This window comes from Dysidea avara, chromosome 3, assembly GCF_963678975.1.
Source record: "Dysidea avara chromosome 3, odDysAvar1.4, whole genome shotgun sequence".
In the NCBI taxonomy this organism is placed as follows: domain Eukaryota; kingdom Metazoa; phylum Porifera; class Demospongiae; order Dictyoceratida; family Dysideidae; genus Dysidea; species Dysidea avara.
In genome coordinates, this window is record NC_089274.1 from 6,871,038 (window position 1) to 6,887,719 (window position 16,682).

At 35.9% G+C, this 16,682-nt stretch overlaps 1 protein-coding gene and 1 long non-coding RNA gene across 15 annotated transcripts in view; one reads left to right on the forward strand and one right to left on the reverse strand.

Moving 5' to 3' along the window:
- LOC136249132 (uncharacterized) overlaps positions 1–13,408 on the forward strand; it is a 17,066-nt gene extending 3,658 nt beyond the window's left edge. The window contains exons 1-5 of one of the 14 annotated variants that reach the window (XR_010698071.1): positions 3,592–6,215; positions 6,512–8,602; positions 9,312–11,066; positions 11,180–11,311; positions 11,560–13,408. This is a non-coding gene — a long non-coding RNA (uncharacterized lncRNA). Of the gene's footprint in view, positions 1–3,591; positions 8,603–9,311; positions 11,067–11,179; positions 11,312–11,559 lie in introns of those variants that run through there. The other 13 variants (XR_010698072.1, XR_010698073.1, XR_010698075.1 and 10 more) reach the window with 13 other exon arrangements.
- On the reverse strand, positions 3,580–5,416 carry LOC136249121 (TNF receptor-associated factor 3-like). The gene is made up of 4 exons (XM_066041059.1): positions 5,083–5,416; positions 4,969–5,020; positions 4,813–4,905; positions 3,580–4,753 (listed from the first exon to the last, which is right to left on the reverse strand). Exons 1-4 carry the CDS (start codon positions 5,250–5,252, stop codon positions 3,776–3,778), a joined length of 1,293 nt encoding a protein of 430 aa, XP_065897131.1. The 5' UTR covers positions 5,253–5,416; the 3' UTR covers positions 3,580–3,775.
- Positions 13,409–16,682: the final 3,274 nt, after the last annotated feature.

Sequence of the window (16,682 nt, forward strand, 5' to 3'; positions counted from 1 at the left end):
TGTTTATCATACTCTAGCCAAGCTTGGTACCAAGATGTGCCTTGTGCCAGGCAATCAGAATTTCATAATGCTCCTAATTATCCAATAATATAATTATGTATCACTATCAATGGTATGTACCATATCCATTGAGTCCAAATAGTGTGACGAGTTGAGGCTTTATAAACATGCTCCATTGTAGTCCTAGAGCAAAGTACATAACTTATAATTAATTGCACATTTAATTGTGAACATATACGTAAGTTGTATGTATATACTTTTTCTGGCTGAGGTCACAAGTTTCCCCCATGCATGCAGACCATTAATGCAGGCAAGTAAGAAACAATAAAAATGAAAATAATAAAGTATATATGTGACCAAATTACCCATGCAAATGGCAGGACATGAGAAATAATTAAAATTTTCATGTTTAGTGGGTTGCTAAATAAGAGCAGAGCACAGTTTTAAAAATATTTCAAGACTTTTCTTGTAATTTAAGGTATTGAGAATGACTTACAATCTATAAAGTTTGTTATTTGATCATTAAAACATTTAATATTTTAGGTGGCAAATGCACCCATATGGTTGATTTTCCAAAATTTGGTCACATTGTAGGTACCAGCTTATAGGTGTGTGAAGTGTCAAGCATATACGCATATATATTGCTAGCATAATATAAGCAGAATAATTGTGCCATGCTGGGTGTAAATGGTATATTGGTTTATTGTCTGGCCCCGGTGCTCTATGGATGTCTAGATCTTCTAACTATTTTTGAACACTCAATGTTAAAGAGTTGAGATGTATAGTGTGGGGATCCATGAATGGTGCATGGAGAATGAATCCAAGTCCTCTTTAATACTTACTGATGAAAAGTAGTTGTTTAAAATGTCCGCCTTATCTTTACTACTGCCAATTTACTAGTATAATTGATCATGAGAGAGTGCAGTCTAAAGTTTACAAAGAAGTTGCCACCATCCCTTACTTTGCTACTCTAATACTAAACATGATCCTATAATTGCGTGTGTATGCATCCTGCCATATTTATATATATTGCAAAAAAATGACTGTAGCTGTATGTAGCAACCCAATCAAGAGCATTTTCTCCATAAATCTTGCAGTAAATTGGTTTCCATATCTATATTATATAAGCATATGTGTGTACATACATACATACATATGTATACATGATATATTCTCTTGGTGCTCAAACGGATACTCACAGCCCTTTATAGAAAGGCCATCTGTTTATTTGGCTATTTATGATACTTGTAGTGAAATGATTTGTTTATTACAGTTTTTGATACGCATTTTATTTGTGTAATTCCAAGGTAAATCTCTGGTCCCAAAGTGTCTGTTGTGGAGAGGTGCCAGATCTAGAAGTTCATTATAATGTATTGTGCTGAAGAAACACAATGTATACACTCAGCACACTGTTGCAGCGTACTCCATGAAGTTTGGTGACTGGTTTCCAATCCAGACTTTGTGTAACTGTGACACCAGAGCTTAGCATTATTGCTAAAATCATGACATACTGGCATGTAAAGCATGGGATCTGGGAACACACACAAGGATATGTTTTGAAAGTTATAGCTCCTTAGAAGTGAGCAGCTTGACTGTTGTATTAGGGTAATTGCTCTATTAGGGTATGTTGATCTGACTTACCATGACACAGATACTGGAAACCTCCTTGGAACTGTCTTGTTACTAAAGTGCTGCAGCAACAATGGCAAATCTTTGTTGCACACAGATTATGCAGTTAATAATTGTGGTCATTTTCAAGTGACTGCATAAACCAGTTCCACATAGCTACTCCGCTATACGACTATTAAACTATAGCACTCACAAAAAGGCTGAAAGTCTGTACAGCAGGGAGTTGAAATCATGATCTTGACATTGAAACTTGGCAAGTACCTAATTATAAGGAACCATGCACATGTGACCAGCTATAGCTGAGTAAAAGTTTGCCATATGAAATCCTATTTTGCTACTGTATACTGTACGTACTTAAAGTATATGCATGACTAATAAGGACACCTTGGGACTGCATGGAGTTGACTTAATATTGTACTAAAAAGTATCTACATTGAGAAAAGATGTGGAATGTGTTGTATACTTATAGGTGTCCAAGTTTTCATGCACATTATACTATTATTAACTCTTGATAATACAGTGTGTATGTGCACACTATTTTACAAATCAACGCAATTACAAATGAAGTTTGTACTGTAGCAAGTAGCTACTCTAAATTTTGTGTATAGTTTCTATTGTTCACTTATGGTATAAATATAAAACATTAATGTGCTGTGTAGTTGTTTATGTCTGTCTGCTATGTCATTGTAAGTCCTTACTGAAAAGTCATGACTTTGCAAATCAACAATACATAGTGAAAAGTGTCTAAAAATATACACTTGTTGTATGATGTAAAATGCAATACACTCAGGCTATTTTTAGCAAAAGCCACCTGCACTAACCACATCAAGGTAGTACTAAAATGACAGCAACCATATCAGTGCTACTGTACAATATACCAAAATCTATATAGTGATGTGTATGGTATCAATGATGCTGGAATGCAAATAAAGCCATGTTATGTGTACACCACTATTGGCCTATCATTTGAATGAAGTCATCTATAACCACTTCCTGAGTCCATGCACTTCCTGATAGTAACAGTAGTTGAGAGGTAGTTATGACAGTTTTACTGACAGGTGTTATGATAGATGTTGATAAACCATTATAGGGAACCATTCATCATGCATGATATAGATGCGTAGGTTTGTTCGTACACATAGCAATTTTTAAAAAGCATTTTAAAATCACCAACTTAGTATTATCCATCCAGTTCAATTTCATACTACAACAAAAGATCTATAGGTGAATTTAACGAACATCATGCAGTGTGCTAATTAACATTCCCAGCTATGTATATCAAAAACCATGCATGCCATCTGCTATTGTTTGTTACAGTTGTACTTTAAGTTGAGTAGTATGTTCATGAACTCTTTGTGTGCATCCTACAATATAAAGAATTATGAAACTGTGTATAAAGTACATAGCCTTGCATGTTCTGTTCGTGGAATTGCGGGATAATAGAATTGAACATAATTAGCTACTAGCTATAAACCTTCTTGAAAAAAATGGTGGCTGACTATATGTGCATGCACCATAGGGGGGGGGGGGGGGGGGCTAGGGGGCTAGGGGGCTAAAGCCCCCCTCAAAATGATATCACACCGAAATTATCTTTCTTGGAGTGGAGCTGAAAACCGTGATAAAGATCGAGATACTCTAATAGAGCAGTCACTCTAATAAAGTAGTCAGTGTGTAGCGAGCTATGTAAGGATTTTTATGTAGTTTATCAGCTAGAAATGGTAGCTGGTGAGGTGGAAAGCTCTTGTGAGTTGGTTGTGACCTTTTTTTTTTTTTTTTTTTGGTCTCACCTTACCAAACTATAGAAATAAGTCTGGGTCAGCCCAGCCCCCCCTCATATCAACTACTTCCTCCGCCGCTGGCATGCACTATTACCTATCACATTTACCAATAGCCATAATAACCTTGAATGCATTTTGAATGTGTCACTGCACATATAAATAAAGTGGAAAATTATCCCTCTATCCCAAAACTAATTATGTTAAGTGCATTCATAATACATGATGATATTGACTGACTATAGAATACAAAAATTTGTAATCATTGATGTAAGTGATTTGTTGATAGTCCTGTAATTTGCCTATTATATTCATATAAACATGTATAAAGACTAAAATTCTGGAAAAAATGATAGATAATACTGCATGAGCTAAAGCAGTGCCAATTTCTTTACATCGATATCACATTTGAAGAACGCCACATCATCAACAACAAATTCAGGATTATCCAGTATTGATAGTGGAGCAAATTTAGGACAACCAGATGCCACATTCATGTCTGATTTTGGTCGATGAAAACTAGTACTGGTTGGGTTGGGTCTGAATGACTGTACAATATTGTTGTTGCCTTTCTGGTTCACTAATGTCATTGTCACCATATGCTGAAATGGCCATTCTAGTAAAGCATCATATTCTCCCTTCATGATGGTAAGGAAGTAAGATACGTAACGTCCCTTGCCACTACCATCACCATCTAAATACACACGTAGACACAGTCTGTACCCAAACCTGCTGGTGTAAAATGGTGCTGAATATAAACTGACAGTCTTTCCTAGTAGAGCATCCCTCCTACGTCTGGTGATATCTGGTATCTTCCATATGTAGTGACCATCATATGAAGTAGCTTGAAGTGTTTGTAAGGTGAGAGATACTTCCTCATAAGTATGGTTGATCTCATTAATACTAGCTTGCAGGGTGGCTAGAAGGTCCTCAACTCCCGTCAGTCTGAAAGCAATATCTTTCTGCTTGCTTTGAACTTCACTGATTTGCAAGGCATTTTCTTTCTGCTTAGTACTGTCTATTTTTTCATGTATTTTGTCTAATTCAGAATGCATCAATTCTTCTAAAGTATTCAAACTACAAATACTGGTGATGCCATTTGGCCTCTGAGGTGAATGAGGGGATTGATACTGTTTTGAGGATAAATATTTACAAATTAGGAGAATATGATCCTTCTGGGATTCGTCCATGTGATTTGCTAATTCTTTATCATTTCTAGCAGCCTTAAATTGACAGCCCAGAAAGTTGAAATTACACTCATCATCAATTTGCGATTTTGGAACCTCCTTATTACATCCCTCATAGGGACTTGATACCTTGACTAGTTGACATCCCTCCTTCAAGTGTTTCTGCAAATATAGTCAAACATGTACCCTGTATGCATGATTCAACTTATGATATAATTTACCTGGTAATATCGATACTCTCCAGTCCAATTACAATGTGGACAGCTGACTACGCTGAAATCAATTTCCTTGGCTATTGCCTTGTCATGAAAGTACTGTATATGAAAGAAAAATGCATAGCTATTGCTATAAAACATTGACGCCGGAGTGTGTCTTACCCCAGTGAATTCGACGTTTGTTTGACACTGTTCACAGAAGAAAGTTGGTGAACTACAACCGACATACACAGGATCAACTAACTTCGACATTATTTTGTTAAACCTAGCCTATACCTTTGCTGCTTTAGTTTCATAGCACAGGGAGTGCATATTCGATGACTGCATTGAAGCTGTAGGGGTCCGTTAAGTAAAAAGCCGCAACGGACACATTGTAGCCACTCATCCACTGTATTCAGCTGGATGAGCGAGGTTTTTGTTACCGCATGTCTTGTAGCCGTGGTCATTCGAGAGTAGATTTCCAACCTACCCGGCGATTTTTCACATATATATCAAATTACACCCCTTCAACAAGTGTTTCACAAGCTGCTGTTCTAGTAAGTAGTAGCCTATGCTTGGTACCGCATTAAGTTTCATCAAGAGTTCATAATATATATACTAAGGAGAGTATCCTACTCTCATATACCCCTGTAGAAAGGCGTATCGTGAAGTTATGACGTAACGACAGGATGTTGTGGTTTGTGACGTACAGGAAGCCGCAAAAGTGCAAGAATCGTTAGCACCGTTTCACACTTGCGACGCTCAGGATAGCCGTATTCGCGAATGGCCTAGTAAGAAACGCCTACGAAGCGGTCTTAACCCATGAAGGAACGATTGTAGTTGGGTGAGAAACGCTTAGAGCTGGAATTAATTTGGTTGCTAGCGACGTTGGTAGGCACGCGTTCAATCGATACCATGTTCAACTAATGACATCATTAATTATACAAAGAAAAACGGGCGAACTCAGAAGTGTTACGTCATAACTTCACGATACGCCTTTCTACAGGGGTATATTGAGAGTAGGATACTCTCCTTAGTATGTATATATATTATGAACTCTTGGTTTCATCCGAAATACGCTAAGTCAAAGTTTGAGAAATAAAATTCCCCAATGGAAGAAGCCATACAAAAATTCTGTAAGGCGTAATGTATGAAAAACACTGGATCTTACGGCACCAAATGTTCAGACTTTCCCGCGAGTTTCTGTGACCTGTAAGGCTGAACGGAGTGGGTTTAGATAAAGTAGATACGCTGATTCTGAATTTGGCATCGGTTTTTTGATGAAAAGATGTTTTGTGGTAGCTAGTTAATGACGAAAACTTTGTCTTATAAAAGGGTCATAGCACCATCTAGGATACTTCAGAATTTTGCGTTACAACCATCCTGGCGTTCAAGACATCCATCCACGTCAATACAAGTATAGTTTGAAAGTGAGCAGTTTGTTGTGTTGTGAGGTGAGGTGAGGTGAAGTGAGGTGAGGTGATGTTTGCTTTATAACATGCAAGGTGATGTATAACTTAAAAACAATGCTTGGCAAGTGATTCCAACCTTGTAAAGCTTCACAACTACCTGTTGTGATGTTCTGATATGCCCACTACTACTATTGTCTTTTTTGTTGTAGCTGCATGACTGCATGTAATTCTAGTCAGAGACAGTTTATTGTTTCTCTTTATTATGCAATGATGTCATCATATTATATAATAATTACTATCTCCTGTACTTTTAGTGTGGCAAATAAAGTGAAGTATATAGTATCAAAAAATTGCTGTCTTACAATAATACTGAAGAATACTGGTCATATAGCTATGTTCAGTGGAATCTGATTGTCTTATTTTGCAAAGTAATTATTAATTGTGTCCTGTAATGTCAAAGGTCATTCTATAATACAATATCACTACTTAATCATCTGTAAATATGTTTGGGGTGCCGGTATATAATTTGTATTTATAGAACTCATACTATTCTTAGCAAATTACTGATTCAAACATTAATTATACAAGTGGTCATTCTACAAAGGAGTGGTCATTTTAGAAAGGTTTTACCTAGCTCATGCATTTTACTACATTAAATGGTTATGTGGTGAAAATTTCATGTCATTAGGAGATTCATACTCAAATTTATGGCCGTTTGTATATTGTGCTTGGTGCCACATTAATGTACAGAAAAGCCCTAAAAATGTTGTACACAAAAATCACTGCTCTGATGACTTCTTTTGCTTATATGTTTGGTAGGAGCCACTGATTGAGGAGCGGTTTGCACTAAAATTATTCTAATAGATAGCACAATATATACCATACCAAAGAATTTAAGGAATGTAAAATTTTCAATTTGGTTGGAAATCTCTATTGAGAGATTCAGAAGTTTTGCAATAATATTGATGAAGTTTGTAGAACTTCTATTTATACTGCTACCTTACGTAATAGGAGTGTATCTAAAATTTTATATGTGCTATAATTTTGACACTAAATAGCACCTATAGTATTTTTTACCACAGATAATAGAGTACATAAAAGGGAAACTCAAACGGTTTCTAGTTTGATTTCTGCTACGCGTGACAGACAGTTTTGTGCTCAAGCCCAGGAATTAGTGTTCTAAGCAATGTAAATAGTAATCCAACAGATTACAGCAAATATTGAGACCTTTGTGAGAGATTTTGGCGAGAGAATTCAGACCGTATTTTTGTAACGCATTTATAACTCGTATAACTGTGATTGTTACACGCCATTGTACCTCCTCGTACATACCGCTTCTTACATAGCCGATTCCACTTTCAAGTCTTGTGGTAAGCTAGGCGTGTCACCAATGCAGTCTTTTGCCATTGCATCGTACTGCTAGAGGTCTTTTGGCTTGTCTTGGTAAATATGGAAGATACTTTTGTGCTCGGATATTTTGTTTCTTCGAACAACTGTTCCTGTTTCACTGATATTCCCTCTGGTTCTCTTTGTTAAATGGTAAGAAAAGGGCTTATTACAGTTAAAAGGATAGAATATATTTTTTTATTTGCAAAGAAAGTTATGGGGGTTAATTTTTAGACCGTTTTCTTCACTTTCAATCTCGTTCTATGCTAGCTAGTTCCCTCAATTACTTACTTGAGTTCATTGTAGCGAAGTTTCACAGTTGTTGGTTACAAAATTCTGTCGTTACAACAATTATTTATTTCTCTTTGATACAAACACAGGAAACATAACGGGTATGCTTGTAATGTAATACATGGAATAGAAATGTACATTAATTTTAGTGATGTCACGTTATTCGTTTCTTATCCCTTTTATGTACTCTATTATCTATACTTTTATGTACTCTATACGGACTGGTCAGAAATAGTATGCCGTATGTTAATGGACAGGTTTTTAGGTCAATGAGTATAACCACTCTAATACATGTAGAAATGGACAGGTTTTTAGGTCAATGAGTATAACCACTCTAATACATGTAGAACAGTCACATTACATGAGCTAGCTACCATGTAGTTCATCACAATAAGCATGCATAGTGTAACTTGTGAGATAATAGCTATCTCAGATGCAGACTGCAGATCTCCACCAGGATAGAATCCATGTCGCACTTGTATTAATGGCACGCATAAGACAAGTAAGAGAAAGAGTATCTATAGCTAATTGTCTACAGAAAGTTTCCGCTATACAAATTCACTTTTGCATGATCTTTAGTTACCATACCTTTATACTGATGATATTAGTGTTGATAGTGTAAATTTTTTGTTCTTAGAGAAAGCTTTCTATAGCTACCGCTGTTTTTGTTGAATGTATTGCAGTTGGTGCTCTCCTCTCCTTGATAGCTATTATGAGCTCTTTAGTAGGTAAGTTTTAATGTACTGAATAAACAGCATCCTTAGTCATAATATGCAACAGTTTATTGTGTCGATTATGCATGCATGTTTACAAACATTAAGATTCTTTGTAACAAACAAGAAAACATTGCATGCACAAAATCATACCTACTATATATACATCATCCAGATAATGGTCGATGTCAGTGCATTCCCACATATTTACTGACAGTATAATGTCTGTCACAGCTTCACAACAACACTTTTGTATTATAAGGCTTTGGTGAGGGGAAAATTTGGCAAAAAATATACAAACTGCAGAATCCTGGAAACCAAAAAAAGGCCTGACTTCCCAAAATTTCCAATACCGTATATCTACCTGTAAAATTCAATCATACAAATAGCAGCAAAAAAAAGATACACACAGAGTCACAAAGGCAGAGATTATACGTGGAAAACAGTAAGAGCCTCAGATTATACAAATATTGAACAAACCTTGTTTCTCTTCATTAGCTTTTCAAATACACAATTCCTTACATAGTAATGTTCTGCTGCTTACACTAAATATGAAAAGGATGGCCAACATGTGGTAATACAGTGAACATATGTACAAACATATACTAAACAGATGTCTAATGAATCCGACATTACCGCCATGATTAGTTAACATGTGCTATTCCCATAATGGAACAGTTCATGCAGACTCAAAACATTCATTCGTACCTTTACTTCCACACAGATTGACAATGCCAGTATAAAAGACTCCAGACAATTCTTACTACAGTGCTCTGTACATATACTGTATTTTATTCCATAACTGCCTAACATTTCCTCCCTGCAAAATGTGGTAATCATCACTAGGAATGAATATGTATTTTCTGGCAGTTGAATGTAGTGAATTAGACAGAAAATAAGCTCCCACAAGAATACATAATGTGTGGCGTCGTGCCTCACATGACGCAGGGGGTATATAAGATTAGTATAGTGTGCTTTAATCCATTCTACGCCATGTGTTTAGTACAGGTTGGCTCCCACCCACCCGCCCTATTATCCTTAGCTCTGTTCTAGATGAGACGGATGGCGATGATATGGATTAGCAATTTGGACTTTACATGACTCACTGTCACATTTTGCATACATGGCAGAGTGGAGCTATTTTGGGTTTTTCCCTGATGTTCAAAAAAAATGCCATCATCTAGGGCTGCTTGGGCTGAGCAGTTCTGAATTTTTTTGTTAAGTTTATTATTATTATGCTAGCCCCCACTCTGCCACCCGAGCATTCATGCAAATTGTCAGTTACAATAGTGTAAATGTAGTGTATGGTGTGATGTGTTTTTTGCTTGTGTGTATGGTTACAAAATCATTATCAATAGCCAACTGCTGTGGTGGCACAACCCCATTGGGTGAGAGAGTATATGCATGTGTGGTGGGGTGTATGGTGTAGTCAGGGTATGATGTGGACAATTGTAATCTTTTACACCAATGCCAATTGTACAGCTGTGACTCCAATGTATGTGGTTATTGGAGCCTGGTTCAGTGGGCAAGGTTATATTAATTTGGTGATTTTATTAATTAACTGTGTTGGCAGACTTCTAATGTGGCCCAACCCCAACTGTGATATCAACAAAATGAAGTCGGAATTTAGGTAGTTTGAAAGCCTTCATAGTGCAAGCCTTGTTGAACCTTCCCTAGAAAAGTAGTGTCTCGACAATCCTTTGTTGGTACAAATATTTTAATAATGCCCAGATGCAAAATCATATTTACAAAGCATTGCCAGGATACACAGCTATATTAGCCAATTGAATGTCACTATTTTTACAACTAGCTACATACCAGTGTAGGGAATTTGATGACATTCGCTGTCAAGGCATGCAGACAGCAGCTAGTAAGAATAGCGATAATTACCAATTTTGGGCAAGTGGAAGTATGGTTACTGACCACATTAACAAGGCCACCTCAGTATGAGTTCAATACCATTTAAAATAAACACTGATGTGATCCATTTTACATCACCAAATATTGCAAACAAGGTCACAGTGCTTGCATTTTAATGGATTGGTATCTGCTGTTTCTCATAATGGGTTATGTCATTGTTAAAATATACAAATATTTACATATTTACTTGATTAAACACCACAGCATTTATTACCTTAGTTCATGCAGCAACTATTCAAATTTGACCACCACTTGATGCTCGAAAATGATGTTGAAACCCAAAATCCAACATGACACTACTCAAGCGCAGTTACTATTGAAGGTGTGGCATTTATTATTATTAACACTTTACAGTGACCAGCACTGAAGGTCTGACAGCAACATGTGCTGCAGCCTTAGGATTATCTAACTTAATTTCAAGGACTTAGACTTAATGACTTGACTTGGTGACTTGACTTAATGACTGATAAGGTGTAACAGAAAAGGGGCCAAAGTAAGGAAAGAAATCCCTCCAACCCCAGGATTCGAACTGCAGGTCACCCAATGTCTAGTCGACCAAGTAAGTACAATATTGCTTGTTAACCAGGTCTGTGTCATACTGTGTAGCTAGAGATACACAATGAAAATAAGTCTAATAATGATTTAAGTTATCATTGGTTTATTATGCCATAGATATAAAAGCCCCAGTGGTGTACGTTATTACTATTGGAGTGTTGACTGGCATCTGTGGGGCTTGTTATACATTGTTGGTTCTGCTATACCAGGAGATGTCCCTCCATCACCATTCATAAGGAGAACTCAAAGGTATATTACATACTTTACTATTGATTATGCAAAAGCCAATAACTGAGTTTGTCTTAACACACATTAGTTCTGTGTATATGAACAGCTGTTAAATGGCTTTGAATTCTCTTAGCACATTGATTGACACATGTATGCATGTATAGGTTTCAATTGCATACAAACATATAATAGTGCTCCATGGTGATCACTTAGCTACAAAATAGACAGTAGCAGTATGTGAACTATCACATAATATCATATTTTTACAGGAGGACACAATTGACCCAGTCTACAGTGTAGTTGATGCCATGGTGACTACACCAGTTAACAACTTATCTCCTTCAACAAGATCTTCAAGTGTTGTCCCGACAGTTTCAATGGAAAGGTCAAATTCAGTGCCACTGGAGTATATTACGGTATCATCGAATATGTAAATTTGTATACCAATGCCTTCGCACAATAACCTGAACTATCATCTGAAGAACAATGCTTGTAGGATGACTCTATCAAATGTATATACTGTAGGTCTGTCCGTGGGGTAAGTGAGTCTATCACAAGGTGAACATTTGTATCTACCAATATTGATGACTCGGCACATCACTTGGTCAACTTGATGTCAATAAGAGTATATGCATAATAATGTAATCTTGATGTACTCTTTCTCTTAATTTCATTGTCTCTGCCCTAGTCTATACTACAATATGGCCTATATATGTACACAATGGCTCTTACGCTGTTTTGCTCACAACATTTGTCAGCAAGCAATCAAGTAAAATGTAAATTTCCACAATTAATTTTTTTTGTGCACGCATGATTATTATTATTATACTGCAGACTTACACTCTATTGTTATAGTGACTTAAATCAGTATAGCTATGAAATATGCATCTCACCTGTAGCCAAGTAATGATAAAGAATTGCTAGATTTTGTTTTATGATATGCCATGGCTATATAAAGCTCTTTATCAGCAAACAAAAAAAAATTAGGAACCATATATTTATGTCTTGACTGAAAAGTTGCTGTTCTACAAAGATAGCTATAGTTAATGGTATCTATATGATCATTGGTAAATTATCATTATACAGTATGTGCCTATTTGCTGCTGGTGCTGGTTCTGGTACTGTAGCTGCAGCAGCATTCTCCTGTTCACATGCAAAATCCTAAAGCTGGCTTTGCAAATGCATACATCTATGCTTCACTAAAGATATAAGCTGCATGAGGTTATGTGGGCGAGATCAAAGGAAAAGTGTACTTTAAATTTCTTAAAGTACAATTTGTGAGCAGAATGTAACTAAGTAACTGGTTTTTATTGTGTCACTATTGTGTACAATATAATACATCTTTAGTTGACGAGTATAGTAACTATAGTAGCCATGATCTACATTACATACGATGTCAGTTTTATAGAAACATTACCAACACTGTTCAGTAGCTACCCTTGTTGGTTTAATAGCCATTTTTACTTTTGGCTATATTTGATCCAAGTTGGACAACTGACATGACATGTAAGAAAACATATCTCATTACATTGCAATATCAATTAAGTTACATAAACATTCCATGGTATCCACATGCAAGCATGTTCACACATGTAGTGGAAGCTGGCCATGCATTGGCTTAAGTCGGCCTTGCAGTAATCATGGCTGTGGTAACATCTCGCTCATGCATTGAAGGTATAGAACTGAACCTACACTGTAAAAATTTAGTAGTGAATTGCTCTGCCACAATACTCACTACTTGGTGGTCAATGTAGTGACGTTCGCTACAAAATTAGTAGTGAACGTCACTACACAAAAATAGTGAGTATTGTGGCAGACATTAGTAGTGACGTTCACTAGTTTGTTTTTACTGTGTAGCTGCTATGATATCCCATGATCATCACGTTTGACTCTACTATTGGATGACGAGGGAGGACAAGTGCCAATGGAATATTATACCAGCACAAACTTGTTGTTTATGATAGACAGACATGCAGTTATAATGGATGATTACTGACTTTATTCACTAATTCTCTACATATATGCAGTCATCTAGCAAAACTATTCTTATTTTTCTGTAATATACACTGGTGTTTTCTTTCTTTTAAAAGAAACTCACGCAAAGTGTCCATGTGAATACCCACTTAGCCTTATACGTTGTCATTTTTGGGGGACCTGGGAATTAAAAGAGAACACTGTCTTAATTTGCAGAATATATTATACGGTGTATCATCAGTGTGCTAAGCCACAAGGGGGAACAACTGGATGAAGCTAAGAATATTTTTATCAAATGCATATACCAAGGGTCAGTTGCTAATTATATACTTCTGTACTGAGATTACCTGCACATACACTAAAATGACTTAAACTAGTTACTTTAGCATGTTATGATTCCTGTGAGCTGCTTAATGGTACTAAAGTTTCCAAGGCAACATGAGGCTATGGAAAGTAAAGTAAATTAACTGGGGAAATATATATGTGCTTACAAATATGGCTTCCTAATAAAACAATTGAGTATAGATACTCTAAACATGTTCAACTAGCTTTAATGTGATGTTTCATAATGGCAAAGCAAAACTGCTTGAGAACTACAAGTAGTAACAGTTCCAAAAATTGTTATTCAAGGTAACCAAGAGTTCATAATATATACCTAATATATATATATATATATTATGAACTCTTTGTTCTACAGAATGCCACAAACATGTGTTACTTAAGTAACTAAAATTTTATTGACTTGTTATAAACAATTAATTGTCTTCTTCCTAAGCATTACATCTCCCAGGCCGGTCTTTGCTGATGGTACAACAACAGTATTCACTGTGACAGAAAATAATTTTTCTTCTTAAATCACAGAATAGTTACTGCAAAGCAAAAATTATCCGGTAAACTTCTTTATAAAGATCTCGACTCACTGATAAAAATTGTACAATCTCAATGACCTACTTTATACTCTTTATAATTTAGCTAATGGTATTGTGAATTCCTTTGCCTAACATGTTACTGATGGCTGATTCTGAAAAAGCAGTATGTACATCTGCCTTTTGTAATATATGATACATTCTCCACAAAAATTGAATATACTGGCTGCTACCTGCATTAAAATAAAAATTATTGCTGCTTAGTATCACACCAGTAACTACGTAATAATAGAAATTTCCTTTGGTGCACATTTACTTTACGCAGGTTATTACTGGTTCCAATAACCACCAAACTAGGTATATAGCTAGTGGACCTTATAGAGTGTATAGCTATATAGAACATGTGTGTGCATGCGTGCTATTGTACACAGCATATTTTAACATGCATGCTGGTCAAAATAAACCACCTGCAAATAATTTAGACAATTTCTCAAGGTGCATACCCAAGTTATATGTTTGTGTATGCGTGTCATGTAAGGCACTGTAATCTCTAAGTAGCATTGACCATTACAAAACAAAGTCAATTCGTTATTGATCTGAGGCATAGACTGTTACCACATGCACCACTATACTGCTGATTACACAACAAAGTTATTTTGAATGAAAAAAATTGCATATAGTTTCAACAGGATGAACACGTCATTTGTTGATTTCACTTGTTCATTGAGCTGTTGTATGGCAATAAATCAGCTTGTACAGATCACAAACTATAAACATAATTAAGATGTGGCTATCAATCCTCTCTGCAATTAATGATATAATATTATTTAATTTGTTACCAAGTAATTACAAATTGTACATTTCTCAGGTTGCAAATAGTGTTTGGTGACATATTGAAACATAACTTAAGTATATAATGAAACATGGTTACTCAATCAGGTCTGTAGGACACCTGGTCCTATAGCCTGTTTTAAATGTTATATAAAGTGTGGTTATTTCATGCATGTAAAACATCAAAATATTTATACACCCTGCATGCATGCAGTAGTGATTGTGGGCCCAGTCAGTATCTCAATGCAATATCATGTATATAGGAATAAACAACTTCTAATTCGTGAGCCAGAAAGTTTGTCAACTGTGTAATGGGTATATCAATATAGGCATCCTAACTACCAGCCACAACCTGCCTTTGCAAATCGAGTGTTTGTTCAAATAATAAGTTAATGCCTCCATGCACACACTGGTTATTGAAAACTGCGTTCAACAAACACAAGAAAACCTTGGTCTGTTCAATAGTGAATGTGAATGTGGAGCCTTTACTCTATTGAACAGACCAAGGTTTTCTTGTGTTTGTTGAATGTGTTCCAATTAGACAACAGCTCTCCCTCGCTACTTAGCTAGTACTTAATATAAGTTCATGAATATTTTGGAAACAGCCAATAAATGGATTCATGATCGCATTACTACACTAACACATCAAAGAAACAGCTAAAACTGCTTATCACACAGACTAAGTATGTACTCAGTATATAATACAAAAATGTTGGCTGTCAACACCACCACTCCATGAACATTTAATGCAGCCACATACTGTTCCATTATTTTAGTAAGAGATTTATATGATACTGATGATAGTTAATGTAGACATTCGTGCTGGGTGATATATTAACATAATTATGATAGATCACAATTATATATGTCATGATGATAATGATAACTAGACATGATAGAGCGCACATCATTACCCAGTACAACAGACATAATATTATGAGCTTGTTTAACAGACATTTTGTCTCTAGTTTTGCTAGACATTGTGCTGCACAGATACTGTTGAGTATTCTGGTAACTCATTCACCATTTGGAAAGCACTACCCAGAGTCAGCAGTTGGCCAGTGAGAAGAGTAGTAGATCAGACGGCCACTACAAACTATAGATAAAGATGATGATGAATGCATTGCAGATTCAGCTATAGAAGACTATGAATTGTATAGCAAATATTATTCTAAAATTTTAAAATTCTTTAGCTGCATAAACTGCACATGATGCTAGTGCATATAACATGGAACTGTAATGCATACAGGGTAGTATAAAATTGACAATAAAAAGAAAAATATTACATGTTGAAATGTCGTGCACGCACTCACATATGTATATATATATGTGACCCGGTCTGCGAAAAGGGCCCTTATAGCCTTTCCAATTGCATATATATGGTAACCCATAACTTGACTGGTGAATATGGTACAAGCCTACAATTTGGTCACTCAACAACCCTAACCTGGCAGTAGCTGTGGGTGTAATTACATGATGATAGCTTTAGTAGATTAGGAGTTATGATTAGCCAAACATGGATAATTGGAAAGGCTATAAGAGCCCTTTTCGCAGACCGGGTCACATATTCATATTGTGAATAAATTTTGCCATGATATATGACATAAAAATAATGTATATTGCCCAGCACTATAGTAGACATAAATTCCTATCAAACACATCAAGAATTAATATTCTGACACACATGCATAACTTGAATGTGCTAGCTGATGAGCAGTTCA

Coding starts and splice junctions, on each gene's coding strand:
- LOC136249121 (XM_066041059.1), bottom strand. CDS start 5,252: ATGACCACGGCTACAAGACATGCGGTAACAAAAACCTCGCTCATCCAG. Junction 5,021..5,082: donor ATGAAACTAAAGCAGCAAAG/GTATAGGCTAGG, acceptor TGTCGGTTGTAG/TTCACCAACTTTCTTCTGTG. Junction 4,754..4,812: donor GAGAGTATCGATATTACCAG/GTAAATTATATC, acceptor CTATATTTGCAG/AAACACTTGAAGGAGGGATG.